The sequence below is a fragment of the Apteryx mantelli genome, chromosome 4 (genome assembly GCF_036417845.1).
Source record: "Apteryx mantelli isolate bAptMan1 chromosome 4, bAptMan1.hap1, whole genome shotgun sequence".
Lineage (NCBI taxonomy): Eukaryota > Metazoa > Chordata > Aves > Apterygiformes > Apterygidae > Apteryx > Apteryx mantelli.
Genome location: NC_089981.1, coordinates 43,696,217 through 43,716,422, shown reverse-complemented (window position 1 = coordinate 43,716,422; position 20,206 = coordinate 43,696,217). Strand labels below are relative to the sequence as shown.

At 55.7% G+C, this 20,206-nt stretch overlaps 1 protein-coding gene across 1 annotated transcript in view; it reads left to right on the top strand.

Annotated features, from left to right (window-relative positions):
• Window positions 1-12,740: 12,740 nt before the first annotated feature.
• Window positions 12,741-20,206, top strand: part of ALX4 (ALX homeobox 4) — a 44,429-nt gene continuing 36,963 nt past the window's right edge. Inside the window, exon 1 of the mRNA XM_067295551.1 lies at window positions 12,741-13,131. Within this exon, the coding sequence (XP_067151652.1) occupies window positions 12,741-13,131 (391 nt within the window). The remainder of the gene's footprint in view (window positions 13,132-20,206) is intronic.

Sequence of the window (20,206 nt, the reverse complement as noted above, 5' to 3'; positions counted from 1 at the left end):
CCAGCAGGCAGGGAAGGGACCGGCAGGTCTAGCGGCACAGTAGCCTGTGGCATCCAGATGTGAAACTTAGGCCAGGGCCAGCATCCAGGAGGACACCGTCGAATAGTTCCCACTGCTTCTGGCAGCAGGTTTCCTTGGCCATTCGCAGATCCAGGCACTGACTCAGCCTGGCAGGCTCGCAGCCCCAGGTAACACAGAAGTGGTGCCCCTGGGGAGGGGGGAGCTGGACACAAGGCAACGGATAGAGTTTCAGTTCATCCTCAATTGTGGAAGTAACCAAACTCTTGTTTCCGTGGTATCTGTGAGGTCTCTGTTCATCCGTGCAGTTCAGTGATCTCATCCTCGCTGTTTGTCCTGAAGTAAAATAAATTTATGGATTTAAGGCAACTGAAGGTTTTTAAAACAAATCTCCTCTCGTCCCCCAAGAAATCTAAAAAAATCATATTTCAGGTTTCTGTTTTGTTTAAATGGCATCACACAATTCCATTGCCCTCCTGGAAATATCACCCAAGAGCTGCTTTGAATATGAGCTGGAAGAGTGCTGATGCAGTTGAAGTAAATCACTCCGGTCATCCTGAGTGAACTGTTATTCCCATTCTCCTTATAAAAAGAATATTAATCTAGTAAAAAAATAATAATAATACAGAATAAAATGCTGAGTTTTTTGGAACTGGCTATCAGTCCACTGGGTCAATTTGAGGTTCTTAGAAAATATATTTCCTTCATGCTGCTTGAGGCCTTGAAGAGGAATTTCTAAACTTCTTCCAAAATCTTGCAGTGCCTTGTGCTGTATAAAAAAAAGAAATCAGATAGACACATACCTGGACTCCTTCCTCTTTTCCAGGCTGTCTCGGAGTCTTGCTGATTCTGAATATTGAACATGATCAACCTAAACCCATGCAGCCCTCCTTCTGAACAGCATTATCCATTTTAAGCACCTTTAGATTTCTTCTTTTTTGAATTGAGACAAATACTGTGGAGTCAAATGCCTTGTATAAATCACCATGATATCATCCATCTAATTTGTAGTACATAAAAAAACAGCCTGAGTATTCAATATACTAAGTCTGCTGTAGAGAATTCTGCTGGGAAGGAAGATGGGAATATACATAACAGGTAAAAAGATGTGACTTAACCCTTCTAGAAACAGTGGGTTCACATTTCAAACCTTTGGGATCACAGACTGACGCATTCCTTAAAATGAGTCAAAAAGTCCCAAATACTATTCACTGAGCAGATGTTCCCCAGTTAATAGCAAAGACATATTTGATTAATACTTTTTTGCCAGCATGTTTAACAGCCCTGCCCTACAGGGTTATTGTCTGCTCAGTTAAAGTTTCTATTTAAGAGAAGAGTGAAAATAAAGTGAAGGACCAGGTTCTTGGTGTAAAATTAGTGCTGGCTTCATTGAAACTACTCATCAGCACTGAAGTCAATACAGCAAACACATCCTGCGGTCAGGAAAAGTCTGATCTGTTTTTTAGCCCTCCTCCTCTGGCTGAAAATACAGTTTCGACAATCATTGGCAAGGAGCTATGAGCTTTTCCCATTCCTGTGAGCAGAGAGCTCGCTGTTGGGCAGCTCACCATTGCCACAAGCATATGGCTTCCAGTAAAGTGGGCGTGAATTCACGTGCACCTAATGTACACCTCATGTGACACATGCGTAACTGGGATTAATTCAGACAGAAATAATCACATTAACTCTGAAAGGGAGATCAGAAAGCATTATTGACCCTTACTGGCAGCCACATCTTCACTCTCATCAGTGTGTTTGGGACCAAGTCTTAATGCTTGTTTCATGCTACTACAAAGAAAAGAGGCACACGGGAAGGCACCACAAGCATGAGTGATATATTTTGGCCCTCCACAATCTGTTTTTTGCCTTTGATTGCTTGATATGACCAGATGCAACACAGAAGTCCATTCAGATGGCATGGAAATTTCAGAGAGCCACAGACAACACAAAGTCCTTTTCAGCAGAAACAAACTTCATTCCTAGTAAGGTGCTGTGAACACTTATTCACAAATATGTCATTTATATCAAAATTACTATAAGAATTAATACAAGCTGATAGATCCCTCTACTGCTGGATGTCATGACTATAATACCTAATCTGGAAAATCCAGATCTAATTGTAACTGAATTAATACATACAAAGTCAGGACATAGCCATACTGGCATGTGGTTGTATGTAAATTACTGGTTGGGAAATACAAGTGTGCCTAGCAGAGGACAGCCCACAAGCTCCTGCAACATTTAAGTCTGGTTACTCCTTAAGCCCATTGGCTTCTTCTGGTCAGCTGCACAGAAATGAGTTTCACTTGGCCTGGGTGTGAAGCTCTCCAGCTCTGCTCCAGGTACTCTTTATACACACCCTGACTGTAAGCCAGGCACTCATCTCTCACTAGCTGGCTACCTGATCCTGTGGTGTTGCTGCTTTTTACATATTTTTTTCTACCACATCTGAATCAAGGCAAATTCAAGAATTGCTACTTCTGGGTAAGCAATCAGAGGCTTAAATCCCCTCTGGGTAAATATTCACCATCATACAAAGGTTTAAGCTACTCTCACCAGAGTAAAGAGTCATCACTTGGAGCATGCATTTGGTTAGAAAATACCATGGCTTGTCTTGGTGTATCATGGAGGGGTCTGTCTGCATGTTTTTTTTTCCTTTCTCAGTAGCAAGTGTGAACTTACTGCTGGTGAAAGTGAAGAACCAGTGACTTCACAGATAAGCAGGTGCTCTGAAAGCTTTAAATAGCTCTGCCACATACCTCAAACCTGAAGGCTGTACCCCTAGTATTCTGGCCCCACACTATTTGGCCAAGAAACCTCAATCCTTAATTTTCAGGCTTTGCTATTTCAGCCTCAGGCCTCTATGTCTCAGTCCTTCCCCATAGTGATGGAGCACCCCATCCTTGAGATTTCCTTAGCACCGGTATAGCTCCCTGGAGTGCTCTTCAAATATGCCAAGGGAAGAGGACATAATGAGAACCCATGGCAGGACATCTGTAATTTAAGCCAGGATTTGAACCCAGGCCTTGGCAGATGTCAAGAATTTTGCCCAAGTGCTCTTGTTTTCCTCCTTTCTTTTTCCAAGTGTTTGTTTCCCAGTTTGCACTAACTTTTATTGAAAACATCAGGCTAATAGCAATGGGGAGGGTGGTTGAGTAGATTTTGCCTCTTTTTCCCTTTTCTTTTTGGAATGCAGCCATCAAAATAAACATTAAATACAAAATGCTGGGGCTTGAGTTATTACTTGTGAGGGTGCTGGGAGGGAAATTTATAGCAACATTACTGTGTTTTGCTAGAAATCTCTTAATGCACCAAAGTGGAGAGGTGTGTGTGTTTTTTATTAAAATGTTACACTCTATAAATCTGAGCAGCAGGGAGGACTCAGGTGGCCCTGGGGCTCAGCTGACTGGACTGTCATTTCTAACTTGGAGAAGGTCTGTCTGACTGTCCTCCCACCCTGTCCCAGCATTGGTGCAGCCACAGGCTGTCTCCATCCTAGACTGCAGTGGCTGTGGAGGGTCTATATTCATTTCGTTCATGTTATTGCTGTTGCCATTGTTTTTACTCCTCCTCTTTTGTCCTTCTGATCTTTAAGCCACCAGAGATAACAATTCATAGCGCATCATTGCTCCTAGTTTGATAGTGGGTTTCCTAATGCTGTCAGACAGACTTTCCCCCTATCCAGCCTTTTGTGGTGGCTTTCTCTCATATCACTCCAGTTGTGTCCTGCTGAGAAGGTTTGGCGGGTGGGTGACCCCTTACAAGCTAAGGATGACTGCTGGGCAGACATCTCACTGCAGCCAAGCAAGATCATTGGCCATGCAGTTTTGCAGTCTGGGTGCCCAACATTAGAGTTTCTAAATCAGTAGTCTAAATCATATGGGGGGGGCAGATTTTTGTCTGAGCTGCTGCAGCTTTTACTGGCTTCAGGGGAAGCTGAAGAAGCTCAGGACAGGTGGAAATCCCAGCTGCTTCTATCTCTGTGTCTCTCAGTGGATATGGCACTTCTGGCTGAAGCTCAAAGGCCCTGTGCATGGCTGGCCATGGAGGATGGTGGGGCAGCTGAACTACTCACTAGGAGAGAAAGGCAGAGACCCGCAGGACTCCTGGGCTCTTTCTCCAGCTCTCAGCAGACAGTAGATTTTGTGACTTTGAGAAATCACTTCCTTGAGACTCAGTTTCTCTGTCTTAAAACAAAGGTACTCCCTTGGGTGTGAGACTGCAATAAATACGTGCCATCTGCATGGATGTACAACCAGGCTACCCCTCAGCCCGCTCTGCTGCTTGCAAACGTCCTTTGGTGCTTTCTACGTGAAAGAGCAACTCTGGAGCCTCCTGCAGACCTCTGAATCCGTATCCCCCTTAATTCAGCGTGGGTCTGATACAATTAGGCTTGATCTGATTCTTTTGTGGGAGCTCAAAAAATAAAAATAAGGAAAAGCAGCGTTCCTGGAAAGCTTAAAAAAAATAAACAAGCAAACCAGCAACAGAAAAGAAAAGGTTACAGCAATGGTCCAGAAGACTCAAAGAGCAGCATTAAGCCCCTGCTAGGAATCACATCTGCTCGGAGATCTCGTGGCAGCGGCTGCGGGGCACGTTAGTGCTGCGAGGTTCAGCGCGGCGGGGCCGGGCAGGCCGAGGGCCGCGGCGCAACGCGCCCGCGGAGCGGAGCGGAGCGGCGGCCCGGCGCAGCCCGGCGCGGCGCGGCCCTCCCGGCCCCTCTCGACGGACCGGAGCAGGGGCGGCGGCGAAGCTGCCGCATGTCCGGAGCGAAGCCGGGAGAAGCAGCCGAGCACGTTTTCTTGCGAATCCCCCTTGTCCGTGCGTCTTGGCGCTGCCTCTGTCTCCTTTCAAAGCATTCCTGGAAGGGGCTTTTCGACGGCTTGCCTGACATCCCTCCCCACGCACACACGCAAAAAATACCGTTTCCCCTTCCTATTTCCCTCCCCAAATGAACCTGACAGAGATCCTGCTGAAGAAAGAGGGGATTTCCTCCGGCGGAGGGGCTGGCGGCACTGTCCCGGAAATCAGCGCTGCGGACAGCCGGATGGGGAGCTGCCCCTGCCGTGCCCGGGGGGTGCCCGGGGCCGGATCCCGGACACGCGTGGGAGCGCAGCCCGAGCGCTCCCCCGCGCCGTGGGCGCACGGAGCGACGGGCAAGCTACAGCCGTTGCATAGCTGTGGGCACCTTATTCGTGCTGGTTCGGTAGATATCTGCACAAATCACATGGAAAATAACTTTGCGGACTGTGCAGTGACCGCCTAGTATGTTGCTGTGATTTCTGAGATTTGGGACATAATTATAATCAGAAAAAATAGTAACAGTTATTATTGTTAGCGGTGGACCGGGGTTGCTTTGTTTGGGGAGGTCGGTTCTTGTGTGTTTCAGGGATGGACTGGGAGAGCTGCTTGGAGATTAGAAAGGGAAAGTTGGTTTATTTGCTAACGACCCCTGGGAAAAATATCTCTCAGAGTGGAAGGCAAGGAGACGAACAAACGAAATTCAGCGGCCGGGCGATAACGGGGACCCGGCGGGGCTCGCCTCTGCCCCGCCGCGCACCGAGGCGCGCCGAGCCGGCTCCGCGACGCGCGGAGGCGGGTGCGGATCTGCCGCGGTGCCCTCAAGGCTTGGGGTCGTCTTGCCCGGAGAGTCTCATACTTGCAATTAAAAATATCCACGCTTCTCTGGGAGGATTTTTCATCCGCTCCCCGCAGCAGGCACCAGCTGCTCTTCGTCGGGGGAATGCTAGAGGTGCATCGCTGGGCCGGGAGGAGCAGGGGTCCCGGGGGCTCCCGGGCGGCTCTCGGCGCTGGCCATGCCGGCGCTGGCCGGGTTGTCCCGTCCCTCCGCTGCCCCTTCCCTCTCCCCCTCGCTCGGCCCCCCTCGCTGCCCCAGTGCGTCCTCCCCCGCCGCCCCGGGCTGTCCCGGCCCTGCCCAGCTCGTAGAGGTCAGGGGGAGCCGCTCACGCCGCCGTGACAGGTGCACCAAATGCCGTATGACCCGCTCCTGCCCGGCCTCGCCGTATTGTGCGCAGGGCGAAGAGGACATTCCCCGGCCGGCACACCCGCGGGGAAATGCCTTCCCGCCGGCCCCGAGAGGGTACCGACGCCGGGGGCTGCCCTTGCCCTGCCCGCCGGGCCGAGCAGCCCCTCGCTGGCTGTGTTTGGGGCTGTGGGTCCCCCCGGGGAAGCGCGCACAGCCCCGACGAGCTCCCGGCAAAGCCGAGGTGGTACCCGGACAGCGGCGCTGCCCGAAGCCTCATCCCTTGGTCTCCGCCGCCCTGCGAAGGGCACCTCGCTCGGCTCGCCCCGCGGTGCATCGCCACCCACACCCCAGGTTTTGGGGTGCCCCCGGCAGGCGAGGGGCAGCGCGGCGGCGGCGCGGTCCGTGCCCCGCCGAGCCGCGACTCCGGGGGGGGGGGGGGGGGGGTGAGCTCGCTGAGCTCGGGAGCAGCTCTGCCCTCCCTTTAGTGAGGCTTCTGATTCAGGCAAAAAATAGCCCCTGACTTAAGAGTGAGGTCTGACAAGGTCACACGCAAATGGAAAGTATCGAGGAAATTAATAGCAAGTGGATTTTTCCCTGCAGGAAGTAATTTATAGATAGCCACTAAAAAATTCAATCGTGTGATGGCATATTAAATATAGACCCCTCCTAGTTCATGTTCAGGGATACTTGGAAGCGGGATGGAGCGTGCGGCGGAGCTTTAAAACCCGTCCGGCGGGACCGTCCTGGCCCCGGGAAGGGCCGAGGCTGCCGCCGGCGCCTGGCGCGGTCCCGGGGCCGGGCCGGGGGCGCGGGGGGCATCTGGGCCTCACCTACGCCGCCTTCCCATTGGTTCGGTGTTAATGACGTCACCGGGAGCCCGGGATGAACTGATTTTCGGTTCCATAATTTTCTGGGGACAATGTGGGCGAGAGGGCGAGGTTTCCCTGGGCTGCTTGCCGCGGGCTGCCGGGCTCCGCCGAGGGGGCGGCCGCCGCCGGCTCGGGGGGCTGCATAAGGCAACGCGTGGATAAGTGCCACGCCGCCACTTGCGCGTTGCAACAATAAATGCCACACCGCCACTTGCGTCTTGAAACGAGCGTGCTTGCCTTCGCGACACAGCCTTAAAAAAAATTAAAAAAAAAAAATTTTTTTTTAAGAGGTTTGCTAAGAGGTTTGCTAGAAACTCTGAAACGAGCCCGGGCTGCGCAGAGCGGTCTGCCGAGCCTGACTGGCGAGAGGGCGCCGGTGTTGCCCCTCGGGCTCCGCTAGCAAAGCAGGACTTGTCAGCTCCGCAGAGAGCGGGGGGAGCGGGTCTCTCTGCGCCGGGGCGGAGGTCCCGGCTGCTTTCCGCACCCGCCGGCAGAGCCGGGCGCTTCCCGGCCCGGAGCCGCGGCGGCGGAGGCCTCGGCCCGGGCGGCGCAGCCCCCGCGGGGCCGCGCGGAGCCCGCCCGCCCACGGCGCGCAGGGCAGCGCGGTGCCGGCGGGAGCGCAGGCGGCGGGGCCGCGGCTTGTCCCCCACGAGCTCCGCGGGCACCGAGCAGGTGCCCGCTTTTGGAGAACACGTGTAGACACGGGAATACGCAGATGCGCAGACATACAAAGTTACAGAGCCGCGTACGCGCACGGCAGCGGCCAGCGCGGCCCAAGGCGCCTCGGGAGCTCGGGGGGGCCCGGCCGGGCCGCGGGGCTGGCGGGGGCAGCGCTGCCCGGGGCAAGCGGCGAGCAGAGGGAGGGGGGCTGCGGGGCGGGAGTGGGGCCTGGCCGGCCCCGGAGCCCGCCGGACTTTTATGCCTGGTTGAAGGGACGGTAAAAGGCAGCTAAGGGATTTCGGAGCGAGGGGGGCGAGGGAGTTTGCTCGCAGAAGCCCAGAAAGGGGCAGCGGGCAGCCTGGCCCGACCCAGAGCCTCCTTTTGTGCTTTCCCTGGGGGGGGGAGTGGGTCGGGTCCGCTTCTCTGTAAGCTCCTTCGTGACACGAGGACCGTGTTGTAATTATAATAGACATTGCATATATATATATATATATATAAAATATATATGTATTATATATATATACATCCGAGGCAAGGCCCGAGGGCAGGAGAGCCAAGTGCCCCCAACCCTTTCGCCATCCCGGCCGACCCAGCTCAGTCCTCAGCCCGGGCTGTGCGGGCCGCCGGCAGGAGCCAGAGCGCAAGGCAAAAGGTACCAACGAGACTGTTGCTAGGCAAACTCCATTCCCGAAATAAAGATGCAGCCGTCATCCCGCTGGAAAGGAGAAAGCGTTTGGGGAGATTAGCACAAATACTTTTTTTTCTCCCTCTCTCGGCCCGCAGCGGTGTTATAAATAGGTCGCTTTTAGATCTCGGTCCGGTACAAAAAGAACCCGCAGCTCTGAAGTGACCACACCAAAAAAAAAAAGAAAAAAAAAAAGGGAAAACACACTGGAGATAGTTTCCAAGAGCAAGGCGCTGCCGAAGAGCCGAGGAGGGAACGGTGTGAAAGATCCCCCTCTCTCCCCAACCTCCCTCCCCGCTAAATGAGCCCATTCCCTGACCCGGGGTACTTATTCTCCCCCGCCGCCGCCGTCTCTCCCGGGAAGGACCGGGGCACCTGGACCGACGTCCCGGCCGCCCCGGCCGCCGCGCCGCCACCAGCCCCCGGGGGCGGCTTGGAGGGGGGACGGGGCGGCGGCGGCTGGGCAGGGGAGGCAGCGCCTTCCCCCGGCGCGACCCCCGTGCGAGGCCGCCGCTGCCCGCAGCGTGTCCCGGCGTGTCCCGGCGCCCCCGCCGCCGCCGCGCCCCGGGCCGCGGCCGCACGGCTGCGGGCAACCACGGGCCGCCGCGGCCCGTTCCCCTGGGCGCGACACGAGCCTGAATTTTGAAATTGCAAGGGATTTTTTTTTTTTTTTTTTTTTTTTTTTTTTGCAGAGCTCGAGGTGCAGGATTCACCCGCTATCGCCTGCCCTGCACACTCGGTTCTCACCCCAGGAGCGGTGCCTGCTTCTGCCCCAATAAAAAAGGAAACTGCTGCTCGAAAATAAGTCAGGCAGGGCTGCCGTGGGCTGCTCTTTTCCCCGGGGCTGCCGGCCGGTGCCGGTACGGCGGGGGAGTCTGAGTCGCTGGGAGAGCACACCTGGTTTGCCCGGAGATGCAGGACCCGAGTGATTCTCCCAGCAGTAATGTGCTTGGTGTGACCTGTCGCCCCTAAAGGCATTAGCAGTTTGCTCTTACCTGGACTTCCCAGCACTCGCAGCCCTGTGCAGGAAGGGCCTTTTGGGGGTGACCCCTTCAAAAAAAAACAACAACAACAAAAAAAAAACAGCGAATGTACCTGAAAACGATCTCGATTTAAAACATATATACATACATATTTCGCAACTCGGTTTCCGCAGAGCGCAGACACTTTGGCCACTTTTTCGCCCTTTCCTTTTGGACGTATTTATTGTAAGGACAGGCCAAATTTGGGGTCACTCGGAGGAAAAACGGTGAGCTCAAGTTTCAAGTGAATCGTGTCCATTTTTGTCCCTGCTCTGCTGATCCTCGCTCCCGCAGACGGGGATGCTGCCCTCGCCCCCGGGCGCGGGAGCCTTCTCATCCCTCCGCGGGGGAAACGCGGCCGGACCGAGAGCCCAGAAATCCCCAGCCCAGACTCGTCTCCCTTTCTAGATGGGATGGACACAACCGCCCCGGCAGGATGGGCACACGGAGCCCGGCCGCCGTGTTCAGCGGCGAGCGAAGAGAGTGCGACCGCAGGCTCCGTGTTTGCTTTTACTTTTACAAGGCTCCGCTCCCAGCTAACGGGGGTTGGGGGACTCCCCCGTCAAATTTGCTGAAAGGACTTCAGACCAAACCCAACCCAGTCAAACGAAAACCGTCAAGAAAAGCGATTCCTCAGTTAGTTTCCCTCCTCCAGATTGCCAGGTATTTGCAAGCACCCTTTCACTCGGTAACGATTCCCGAATTAACCTCTCGCTTCCATTGACACAAATTGGCCATTAGAGAGAGGGTTTTATTGCGATCCTTTCCGCGGGGCTGAGGATTAGCCCTGATTGGGAACTAATCGACTTTTCGTTAAAGTTTAATGCCAGGAGGGGCTGGCTGAGCGCTCCGGCCGAGAGAGACCCGGGCAGCCCCCTCTCGGCACGGCCAAGAGGGACTGCCTCTGTGAGCCCCAGCACCGCAGTGCTTATGAAAAAAATAAACCATCTCCTGCCCGATCCTGGAATTTTTTTCTCTCTTTTTCTGTTGCTTTATTTTAGTGGCAAATTTGCCGAATATAATGAGGTCGTCTATAATGTCACAGTCTCTTATTCCGAGCACTTAGAAATACCTGAGTATCTTTTCTCTCAGGCTGGTTGATCGTTCGCCAATTTGATTGCTGTGGAAGCAAGTGGCTAGAAACCTTGTATTTCACGCGCGCACACACCGCGTACGCGCACGCCGATATTCTCCTTCATGCGGGCGCCTGCAAGTCCGCGGGGCTGGAGCTGCCCCGGCTCTGGGGCTGCCCCGGGACTGGAGCTGCCCCGGCTCTGGGGCTGCCCCGGGACTGGGGCTGCCCGCGGCGCGGCGCGGCTCAGGGCCGGGTACTCACGCTGCGGGGACCCGGGCAGCGTCCCCGGCTCCCCTGGCTTTCCCTGAGGATTCCCCACTGGCAGTCCAGAAGTGGTTTTTAGAAAGACTTGCACGTATTGAGTTGGTTTGTTTTTTATTAAGTCACAGGGAGAGAGCGAGAGGGGGCTGTGGTGGTGGTGGTGGTGGTGGGGAACTGGGGGGAGAGAGAGAAACAAAAAACGAGGAAAGAATTAAGCAGGTAATAAAGAGGAAAAAAAGGAAAATCCGCTGAAAGCTTTCTTGGACCAGAAAGCTGAACAAGCGCGGCGCTGCCGCACTGCTCTGAGGGAGATTTGTAAATGGTTTGAAATCTAGTAAATGAATCCATCTTCGGCTGTTTTAAAGCCGACCTCGCTAGAAATCCTTCTGCATCTGCGGGGGGGTGCGGGGGCGGGGGGGGAGCCCGTTATTGTCAGCGAAGTGCAGCAAGGCGGCTCCGCGCTGCGCCCAGCTCAGGCGACCGCGGGGGCTGCTCTTGCCCCTGCAGCCCCGACGGCACGGAGCAGAGCCCGTGCGAGCGGCGGCGGCGGCGGCGGCGGGGCCCCGGGCGCCTCCCGGGCCGCCCCCCTTCGCCGCCGCCTGCTGCCTCCACGCACCCGTGGACCCTCGCAAATAAGCGGCAGCGGCGAGTGTCCCCTGCAGCGGGGAGGCGGCGAGGGGGAGCCGGGCGGACGCCGCGCAAACCCGGCAGCCCGCTCGCAGCCCCGGCGGCGCCCCCGGCCCCGCCGCCCCGGCACGGCCCGCTGCCCGCGCAGGCGGCGGCGAAGGGGTTAAGGGCCTTCTTTTCTTCCCTTCCCTTTCCTTTTTCTTTCCCCCCCCCTTTTTTTGACTGAAGAACTGTGGATGTAGTTTGCGTAATATCTTTATTACTGAAAACTTCAAGGTAAGCGAGCAATAGAAACCAGATGTGGGGATGGGAGGAAAGCAGGGTAAGAGTAAGTGTAAGGGGTAGCAGGAGTTAAACGGGGGAGGAGGGGAATCAGGTTGAATGGCGGAGGGGGGCGACGGAAGGCGAATATTGATTTATTTTTAAGCCGCTTTTGGGTTGCAATTGACCTTTCAAAATAAAAAAAAAGGCTCTTTCCAGCCCTTGTCCCTTTGCAAGTTCACCTCTGATAGCCCCAGAAGCAGAGCTAACTTTGTGTGCCTGGCGACCCTGTTAAAACACCTTCCTGCTGCCCTCCTGCTTTTGATCCAGTTGTTTCATATCTGGAGAGGAGAGAACACTTTTTTTTAGAGGTAAATAAATGTTGATGATAATAAACGAGCGCCGAGACGCCAAGGAGCGCTTGCCTGGCGCTGTGTTGGGTGACTGCAGCACTGAAGTGCGAGGGGACGTAAACAGCTCACAGCAGCCCTGGGAGAGTCTCCCCAAAGAGCTGGCAGCCGTGTGGATGTCCGAAGGAGGGAATGGGTTAATGGTGGGAGGGAGGCTTAAAGGCATATAGCTGCGGGGGAAATCCATATTGTCTTTAATAAAGAACTTAATAGAGGAAGGGGCTATGGAGTCTGGGGTCCCTGCAGCTGCGTTGCAAAGTGAATGGTGAAGAGGGCCAGAACGAATCGAGTGTGTCATAACCATTAAATTGTTCCCCGTGCTTCCGCCCTGCACAGTTCTCCACATTCATCCCCTAATTGCATTAATGTCATGTGTTTGATTTTCCATTTTTTAATCACAAAAAGTTTTTTTTCTAAATGCGAAAGATACGACCTCCACCTCCCTCTGTTTCCACACATCCCCATACACACACACACACACACACACACCCCTTTCTGGGCCCCCTCCCCTCCACTGTCATCATCTACATATTAATTGGGGGAGAGGTCTCTTTTTTTCCTATGTGTGTGGGGGGAAACTACTGAGAAGAGTCTCTTTGGACTTTAGATAGTTTGGAGGGAGAGACAGAGAGCAAGTGAGTGTGTGTGAGAGAGAGAGGGAGAGGGAGGGAAAGAAAAAGACCCCTTTTACTGTGCAAGACCTTGAGGGGGTTTGGAGATCTGGTCAGCTTTCAAGAACATCTGAATCCTCTTAGACCTCCCTGGCCCAGCTGTGAGTGTGTGTGTTTGAGAGAGGGAGAGAGAAAGAGAGGTTCCTGGTACCCCTCCAAGCGCATTAAGGACACTCGGGCCTTTTAATTTTAGGAATGAATGCTGATACTTGTGTTTCTTATTGTGATCCGGCTGCCATGGATTCCTACTACAACGCAGCCTCCCAGGGCACAGAAGGCTCCTCGCCTTTTAGGGCATTTCAAGCAAGTGACAAGTTCAGCCCTACTTTCCTGGCCAGCAAAGGACAAGGCTTTGGTGACAGCAGCACTAAGTGCCGGAGCCGCTACAGCCAGCAGGAATGTCAGTCGCTGGACGGCAGCGTGCAGGCGCCCAGCTCCGCCGGGGCTCCAGCCTCCTTTAGCAAATACCCACCGCAGCAGCAGCACCTCTACATGCAGCGAGGGCCCTGCAAAACCCCCCCGGAGAGCAACCTCAAGCTGCAGGAGAGCAGCGGCCACAACGGCGCCCTGCAGGTCCCCTGTTACGGTGAGTGCCCTGCGCGCGGCTCGGGCCGGCCGAGGCGGGGGGCTCGGGGCAGCGCCGCGCCGCGGACCCCCGGGCTGCAGCGGGGGTCCGTCCGCCGGGGCCGGGGGACCGCGCCCGGCTGCGGGCTGCCTGCGCGCACGCAGCGCCCCCGGCCGCGCGCCGCTTCTTCGTGGGGCCGCGCACCGCGGCACCCAGCCGTGCTCCGCGGCCTGCGGTCTCCGCGGAAAGCGGGGGTCCCCCCACCTCCCCCTTGCCCCGCTTTGCGGTGATTTCATTGTAATTTGTGTCCGAAGCCGACGCGCTCCCGAGAAGTGTTAGCCCGTTCTTTGCAATTCAGGAAAATCCGTAGAGAGGAGCGAAGGAAACAGAAAGAGAAAGAAAGGAGCGGATCGCTGGTTTGGGCAAAATATCCTCTGAGGGGACCTTCTTTTTAAAGGAGAATTCCTGGAAATTTTCACCGAAATCATCACTTTCCGCTGTAATGGTCTCTCCCACTTTCCTGTCTCTCACTTTCCCCCCCTAATTGCCACTCCCCTAATTGATTTCTGCCTGGCAGTTGAGTCGCTACAGATAACCCGCACGCATCCTCTCCTCAAGTCATTAACGGCAATTAAGACATTTCCTTTCGCTGGCGCTTCGCAGGATAGCGTTCAACGGAGTCTCTTCTCATTTCGTTTCCGAGCATGTGTTTAAAAGGCGAACTGCTTCTCTGGGAGGTTTCCGTTATTCTAGGCGATTAGGAGAGGGGGGAAAAAATCTGTTTTCCCGGAGAAGGGAAAGTGGAAATAAAGTCTCTTCCTTTTCCCCCTCGGTGATCTCCGTGCGCGGAAGCGGGGCTGGCTCCAGCCTGAGCGCAGCGCCCGCCGCTAGCGCGGATGGCGACTCCCCCGCTAGGGCCCCGGCCACCGCGGCCCGGAGCAGGACGGGGCCGGACCGCGGCCGGGGGCGCCGGCTGCGCCCCCCGGGCGGGCGGGACACGGCGGGGGAGCCAGCGAGGCCCGGCTCGGGCAGGTCCGCCCGGCGTCCCACCTCCCGCGGCCCGGTCTCTCGCCGTCGTTTTGGGTACTCACCCGCTGTTTTTATTGCCCTCTTTACTTTCTCTTTCTCCCCCAGCCTCCCCACTCTCTCCCTTCTCTAGACCTAAGCGCGGCAGAGGAAGCCGCACCCCGACGTGCTCGGGCCCCCTCCCGCTGCACCCCGCCGAGGGGCCCGCGCCCCCCGCCCCATCGCCAGGGCCGCTGCCCGTGCCCCGCGCAGGTGCCTCCAGCTCCCGGAAAGGCCATTAACTCCCTCTCCCGGCACCTGAGCCCGGCGACGGGCGTCGGAGACCCGCTTCCCTGCCCCATCCGCTGCCCGCTCCCCGGCGGGCACGGCTCCCCACAAGCGGTATTTCCCGGCCGGGCCGCGGGGGCAGGGACTGCGGAGTGACACGGACGGCTCCGGCTGGAGGGCTGTTTTCTCGCGAGTCGTGGACAGGGTTTAGGGTGAGTTTTTCTCCTTTTCTCCCCGCTCCCGCTAGGTGGAAAACCACACGCCGTGGGCGCACAGGCCGCGGAGAGCCCGCGCGGAGGCCCGCTCCGCACCCGCGGAGGCCCGGAGGGCCAGGCCGTGCCCGGCCCCGCTCTCCGCTCCCGCCGCCCGCCGAGAGGCGGCCCCGGCCCGGTGCCGCTCTGGTGCCGTCCCGGGCCGGCGCCGCGGTTCCCGGGGGCCCGGACCGGGGCGGCGGGGCCTGCCCGGCCGCCCTGCCCTGCCACCCCGTCTCTGCTAACTGGCTCTCTTGTTTTTGTAGGTCGAAAAGCCCAGGGCACCGGCTTAGCCTGTGATGACACATCACAACCCCGGGTAGGGCCACGCGAATTTGTCACCCGCCCTAACACCACTGGGGTCCCCCCTGACTTATTTGCAAGCGGGGCTCCGGGCTCGACTTCAGATGGGAGCCCCGCGTCGGGAGCGGATGGCCCGGCCCGGCCCGGCCCAGACCCCGAGCACGTTGCGAGCTCTGTGTGATGTGGCTAGAGGCGATGGGGTTGTAATAAGAGACACATGGATCCGCGAGGATAATTAATAGCAATAATAACAATAAGGGCTAATGATTAAAGAGAGAGCCTCGCTAATAACAGCCAGATTCACGCTGAGGATAGAGACTGCAGCGCAGGCAGCTGGAGGGACGCCTCCGCCTTCTTCCAGATGGCAAAGGCGTCGGACCCGGCTAAACGCACTGGGCCGGGCTGAGGGCGAGGGAAGCGAGGGCCGTCCTTCGCCTCCGCGGCGGGCACCAGCCCGGCCAGCCGGCGCGCCGAGGGGGGAAGCGGGCGGCTTTTCTCCCGGGAGGCCGAGCAGGAGGCTGCGCCGGGCCGGCGGGTCGCTCCCCGCGCCGCGGCCGGGACGATGCGCTCGCGCGGGCCCGTTGTTCTCGCTGCCGGCGCCGCTCAGCTGCCCGGGCACCGGCGGGGCTCCGGGCTCCGACGGGGCTCCGCGCCCGGCCGCGGCCGAAGGTGCCGGGAGGTGGGAGGTAGCGCGTGCGGGCGCCAGCCTGCTTTGCTCTATGTCCCTCTATTTAACACACAAAAAACAAAGCGAGACAAAAACCATGAAAATCAGAGGCCGAGGGAAAAGAAGCCTCTCCCGCCCGGCTGTGCTCAGGCGTTCTGCTCCCCTGCCCGCACCCAGGGCCGTGCCCCCTTTGCTGAGGGGCCAAACGCCTGTGTAAGTCCCCGTCCCTGCCCGGGTCCATCCCGCCCGCGGCGAGCCGGCCCCGGCCCCCGCCTTGCGCGTTCCCACTCCTCGCCTCTCCCGTCCCCCCGCTCCCCGAAGGGAGCTGGTGCCCCGCGCCCTCGGCCACCTCCACCGCCAACAACCCCTTGAACTCGGCCCCAGCCCGCCGCGGTTTTCCCTCTCTTATCCTGAGCGGGTCGGGCACCGTGCGGCGAGGCCCGAGCTGAACGGAGGCTGCCGGGCGCCCCGTGAGCCAGCAGGCGGGGGCTCTTTTTATTTTTATTTTTTTTAATATATACAATTTTTTTTAATTCTTTAATGAACAAGTCGTTTCGAGTTATAAAAAGCCTATGCCTGCCATCTATTGCTCTCGGCTTCTATTTCTAGATCTAAGCTTTTCCATTGCATTGTACAGATAAATATAGGCCAGGGAGGGCCGCGGTCGTAAATATAAGAAGGAAAGGATAGGTGATCACTGAAGTGCTTCCAGACCGGCTGCCGGCGGGACTGGCGGCTGCTGGCACCGGCGGCCCGGGCGGCCCCGGCTCCCCTCGGAGACGGCCGGCCGGCGGTCTCCCCTCCGCCGGGGCTCTCCTCCGCCCCCTCGGCTCGGCCCCCCGCTCCTTCCCTGCTGTAAAACTGTGAGTGGCGGATTATCCCGCAAACTGGAACCCGCAATTAAAGCAGAAATCTTGAACAAAAACCCTCAGAACAGGTTATATATCTTTGCTTAGGAGAGGGAAAACCTTCGAGTGATTTATGTGCTGAAGTAATCTGACTTGCTATTTCTTCTGCGTGCAGCTGAAGTAAGTTATATGTCTTAAAACATATGTATGTGTATGCATATGTACACACAAAATATATACATATATTGTAGTCTAGAAATACAGGCTGGAAAAAATCTTTTGGGAAGTGAACGCGAATGTGATGGGGATGTTTGCTCAAGGGGAACAGGAGAAAGGAAACGGGCTTTTTCTTGCAGAGGAAATTCTTTAAGTGCCGGGTTATGCAGATAATGACCATTTCTTTTATTTAGCGAGCAGATATAAAGTGCAGTCTACAGCGCGTTATTAACGGAAGTGCAGAAAGCAACCGCTTTCTCCGATTAGAGGATCACTGCGTGCTTTTTTACATTGACACTTTTAATGCATTTCTCCTCCTCCCGCTAATGAAACGTAAACTGCAGGCACGGCCGGAGCGAGCGGCTCCCCGCGGGTTTGCAAGGGCTCCGCAAGCACCGCCGGGCGCGGGAGCCCGCGCCGGGGGCTGCGCGGCCGGACCCCGCGCCGGGGGGGGGGGAACCCGCGGCCCTTTGCGCTCCCTTTTATAGGGCTCCTCTGCATCGGGCGGTGCGGGCAGGGGGAAAGGGCAGTCGGGGGGTGACCCCGTGCCCCGTCCCGGGGCTGGGGGTGTCCCGGCCGCCCGGGGTCCGCCGGGCACGGCCGCCGGTCCGGGGGGCGGCGGGGGGCGCTGCTGGGGGGGCCGGAGGCAGCCCCTCACCCCGGCCGCGGGATGCAGAGGGCCGGGGGGGCTGTCCCCGGGCCGGTTCCCCACCCTCCCCGGTCCGAGCGGGGGAGCGGTGGCGGGCAGGACCGGGGCCGGGGGCGGAGGGGACACGCTGCCCGGTACCTGTGGGGAGCAGCGTGGGAGTGTAAACCGCGCCGGAGGGAGGCACGGCGCGGCACGCGTGGGGACGCAGGGGCAGGAGAAGGGGAAGCGAGCCCTGACGGGCAGGAGGGAGAAGGAAAGGGCGAGAAGTTCCGCCAGGGAGGGAAAAGCGAGACGGAGGGGAGCGGGAAGGGCTGAGACGGGCAGCCATGCAGGGCGAGCGCCGCCGGCTCCTTGGAGAAACTGCCTGTTCCCAAGTTTTATAACGCTGACTTCCTTGCGATCCTCTGCCAGGACCGGCTGCGGGCTCCCCAGGGTGCTGCTGACGCTGCTTTGGCAATTGCCTTCTCTTTTTCACAATAGGGCCACCAGATCTGCCATTCACGGGCTCCGGCACCCTCCCAGGGAGGGGAGGGAGCTCTCGCCAGGAGTTTGGCTAAGCCTCTGTTTGCACAGACACTTGGAGGTGCGGGATCTCCTCCGCAGAAACCTGTGGGATTTCCTCAGGGAGCTAAGCGGAGCGGAGCAGGACGCGAAGGTAGGGCTCACGCTTGTTACCGTGTCTTCGCAGGAAGATTTATTTGTGGCTCTTTCCAAAGATGTTTTTCGCTTCTCTTGACTTGGACGGTAGATTTGGCTGGAGACTTTTATAGGATTCCTGACCCGAGCTGTTTATAACACTCATGTGTCAAAGGACCGGGAGCCTCCCTCCCCTTTTATTTGTGCTGTTCCCTCCTCGCAGGAAGATTTCTTTTCACACTAGAGCTGTTTATTTTCAACTTGTCCGCTGCTGATTGAGATTAACTCCGCTTTAGCCCTTAACTTCTGCAGCGCACGCTGTAACCCCAGTAGGACGTTACCAGCAACAAGAAGGGGGTAGAAAGAGAGGAAAAAAAATGGTCTTTTACTAGTCGTAATTGTTTTGAAAGCAACACAGTGAGAAGCAGACGAGAAATATACGGATGGGGAGAGAGATTTGGAGATGCTTATTGAGTGCGTCTTTTCCTAAGGGTTTGATGTAGGAGTGCTATTAACAATATATACTGATGCCAGATAGCGCAAATGAGCTGTGTGTGTGTTATCTGGAGCTGCAGGCTGTTTATTTTGTGCTCCCTTTTGAGTGTACATTCAGTGTGGTTGCATGACTAACTGGCTGGAGTGATTCACTGGCTGCTTTATGGGTGACTGCTCAAAACAAGTTGTGAATCAAAAGAGATTTCTTTGGCTGTGGTTTCTAACCTCCCAAGTTAAATGCACTCAGGGTTTAAGGGGAGCTAATGTGAAGACTTGAGTCCCTCAGATCTTGAAGATTTATTCCCTTTCCAAGCCCTGCATTCAAAGCCATGATGAGTTTGCCTTGTAAGAGGGAGGTGGTGTCTGGGAGGCTCATAGCCAAGGTCTGCTGCTAAAGGACATCTCCAGCCCATCTCAGTCCATTTAGTTGCCCTAGTTTCCGACTCTTTAGCCAGTTTTCCCCTGAAATCTTTAAAGCCGGTTTATTGTCCTGTTCATGGTGTTTGGGTAGCCGTGGCAATTCTCAGCTCAGTGTGATGCATCCTGTGGTAGTTTCCTTCCCATTTTGCCGTTGGAAAAACTGAGACTCAGAGACTGAAAGTGGCTTGTGCAAGGTCAAGCTGTTACTCAGTGGCTTCATCGTACTCTTCCTACGGCCACGGCTCTTTCGGGAGATTATCAGCAGGCTGGAGGGAGGAGGCAGAGGAGGAGTGCACTTCGCAGAGACAGGGAAATTACTGTGGAGAATGTCCTGTGTTTGATTTTTGAGGGGGTTAAACTTAGATTTCCCGATGGTCAGATTCTTATTCATTCCAAGAAGCTGTAGCAATTTGTGTGTCCTATGTACCCAGGTCTCCTAGTATATAAAATAGGCTTAACCTGCCAAGACACATTAATGGTCTCAGTTTTGGAAAGCAACTCATCTGCCTGGACAACTCATATTGGCCAAAACGAGAGATGGGTTGGTCATTGCTTTTGAGAAAATGCTGAGAAATCCCTGCCCCAAAAGTCATGTGTTTCTGAGTTATCCTTCCTACACATTTAGAAAAAAAATCCCATCCCCATTGTCAGTCTGGAAAGCAAAGATCTAATATGTTCATATAGATACATCTTCAAAAGGAAAATAAATAGTTGTGGACTGGGAAAAGCCTGAGCAGTTACATAGCTAACATAGGACTCCTGTGATTTGAGAATCATTTGCTAAGAGATCGATAGGAACATTTCATATGAATAAAGTGTTACAGTAATTTACAACGGTTACTTGTCTCTCAGCTGCCCCAGCTTGTAAGTGGAGATACATAAGTAAAGTTATATATATTAAACAAATGATCTCCACTTGCTACTCTGTTTAAGTTCAGATGAATCAGTGTTTTTAGGCATACTGGTCATTCTGCCTGGCCGTGTTTGCTTTTATACTCACAGTCTTCCATATTTTGACTGTCACATAAGTAGGCAGGATGTGAAAAAGCAGTTCTAATCACTGTAATATTTCTAGGGCCATTTTTCCACAAAAAAAGATTTTCAGTGAGGAATAGGGGAGGAGGATGGAGAGAGGAGGGAACAGAGATGAAAGATAGGAGACAGAGAAGAAGAGGAGAAACCTGGAAGAGTGATGAGCAGTGGCAGACTGACAACTATTAATGAAGGTGGTCTGCAATTGATTTTAGGGACAGTCTAAGTATGAATTCACAAGCATTGGATTCTTCATGTCTTTCTCCATGGGGAATAGCTGTGATTC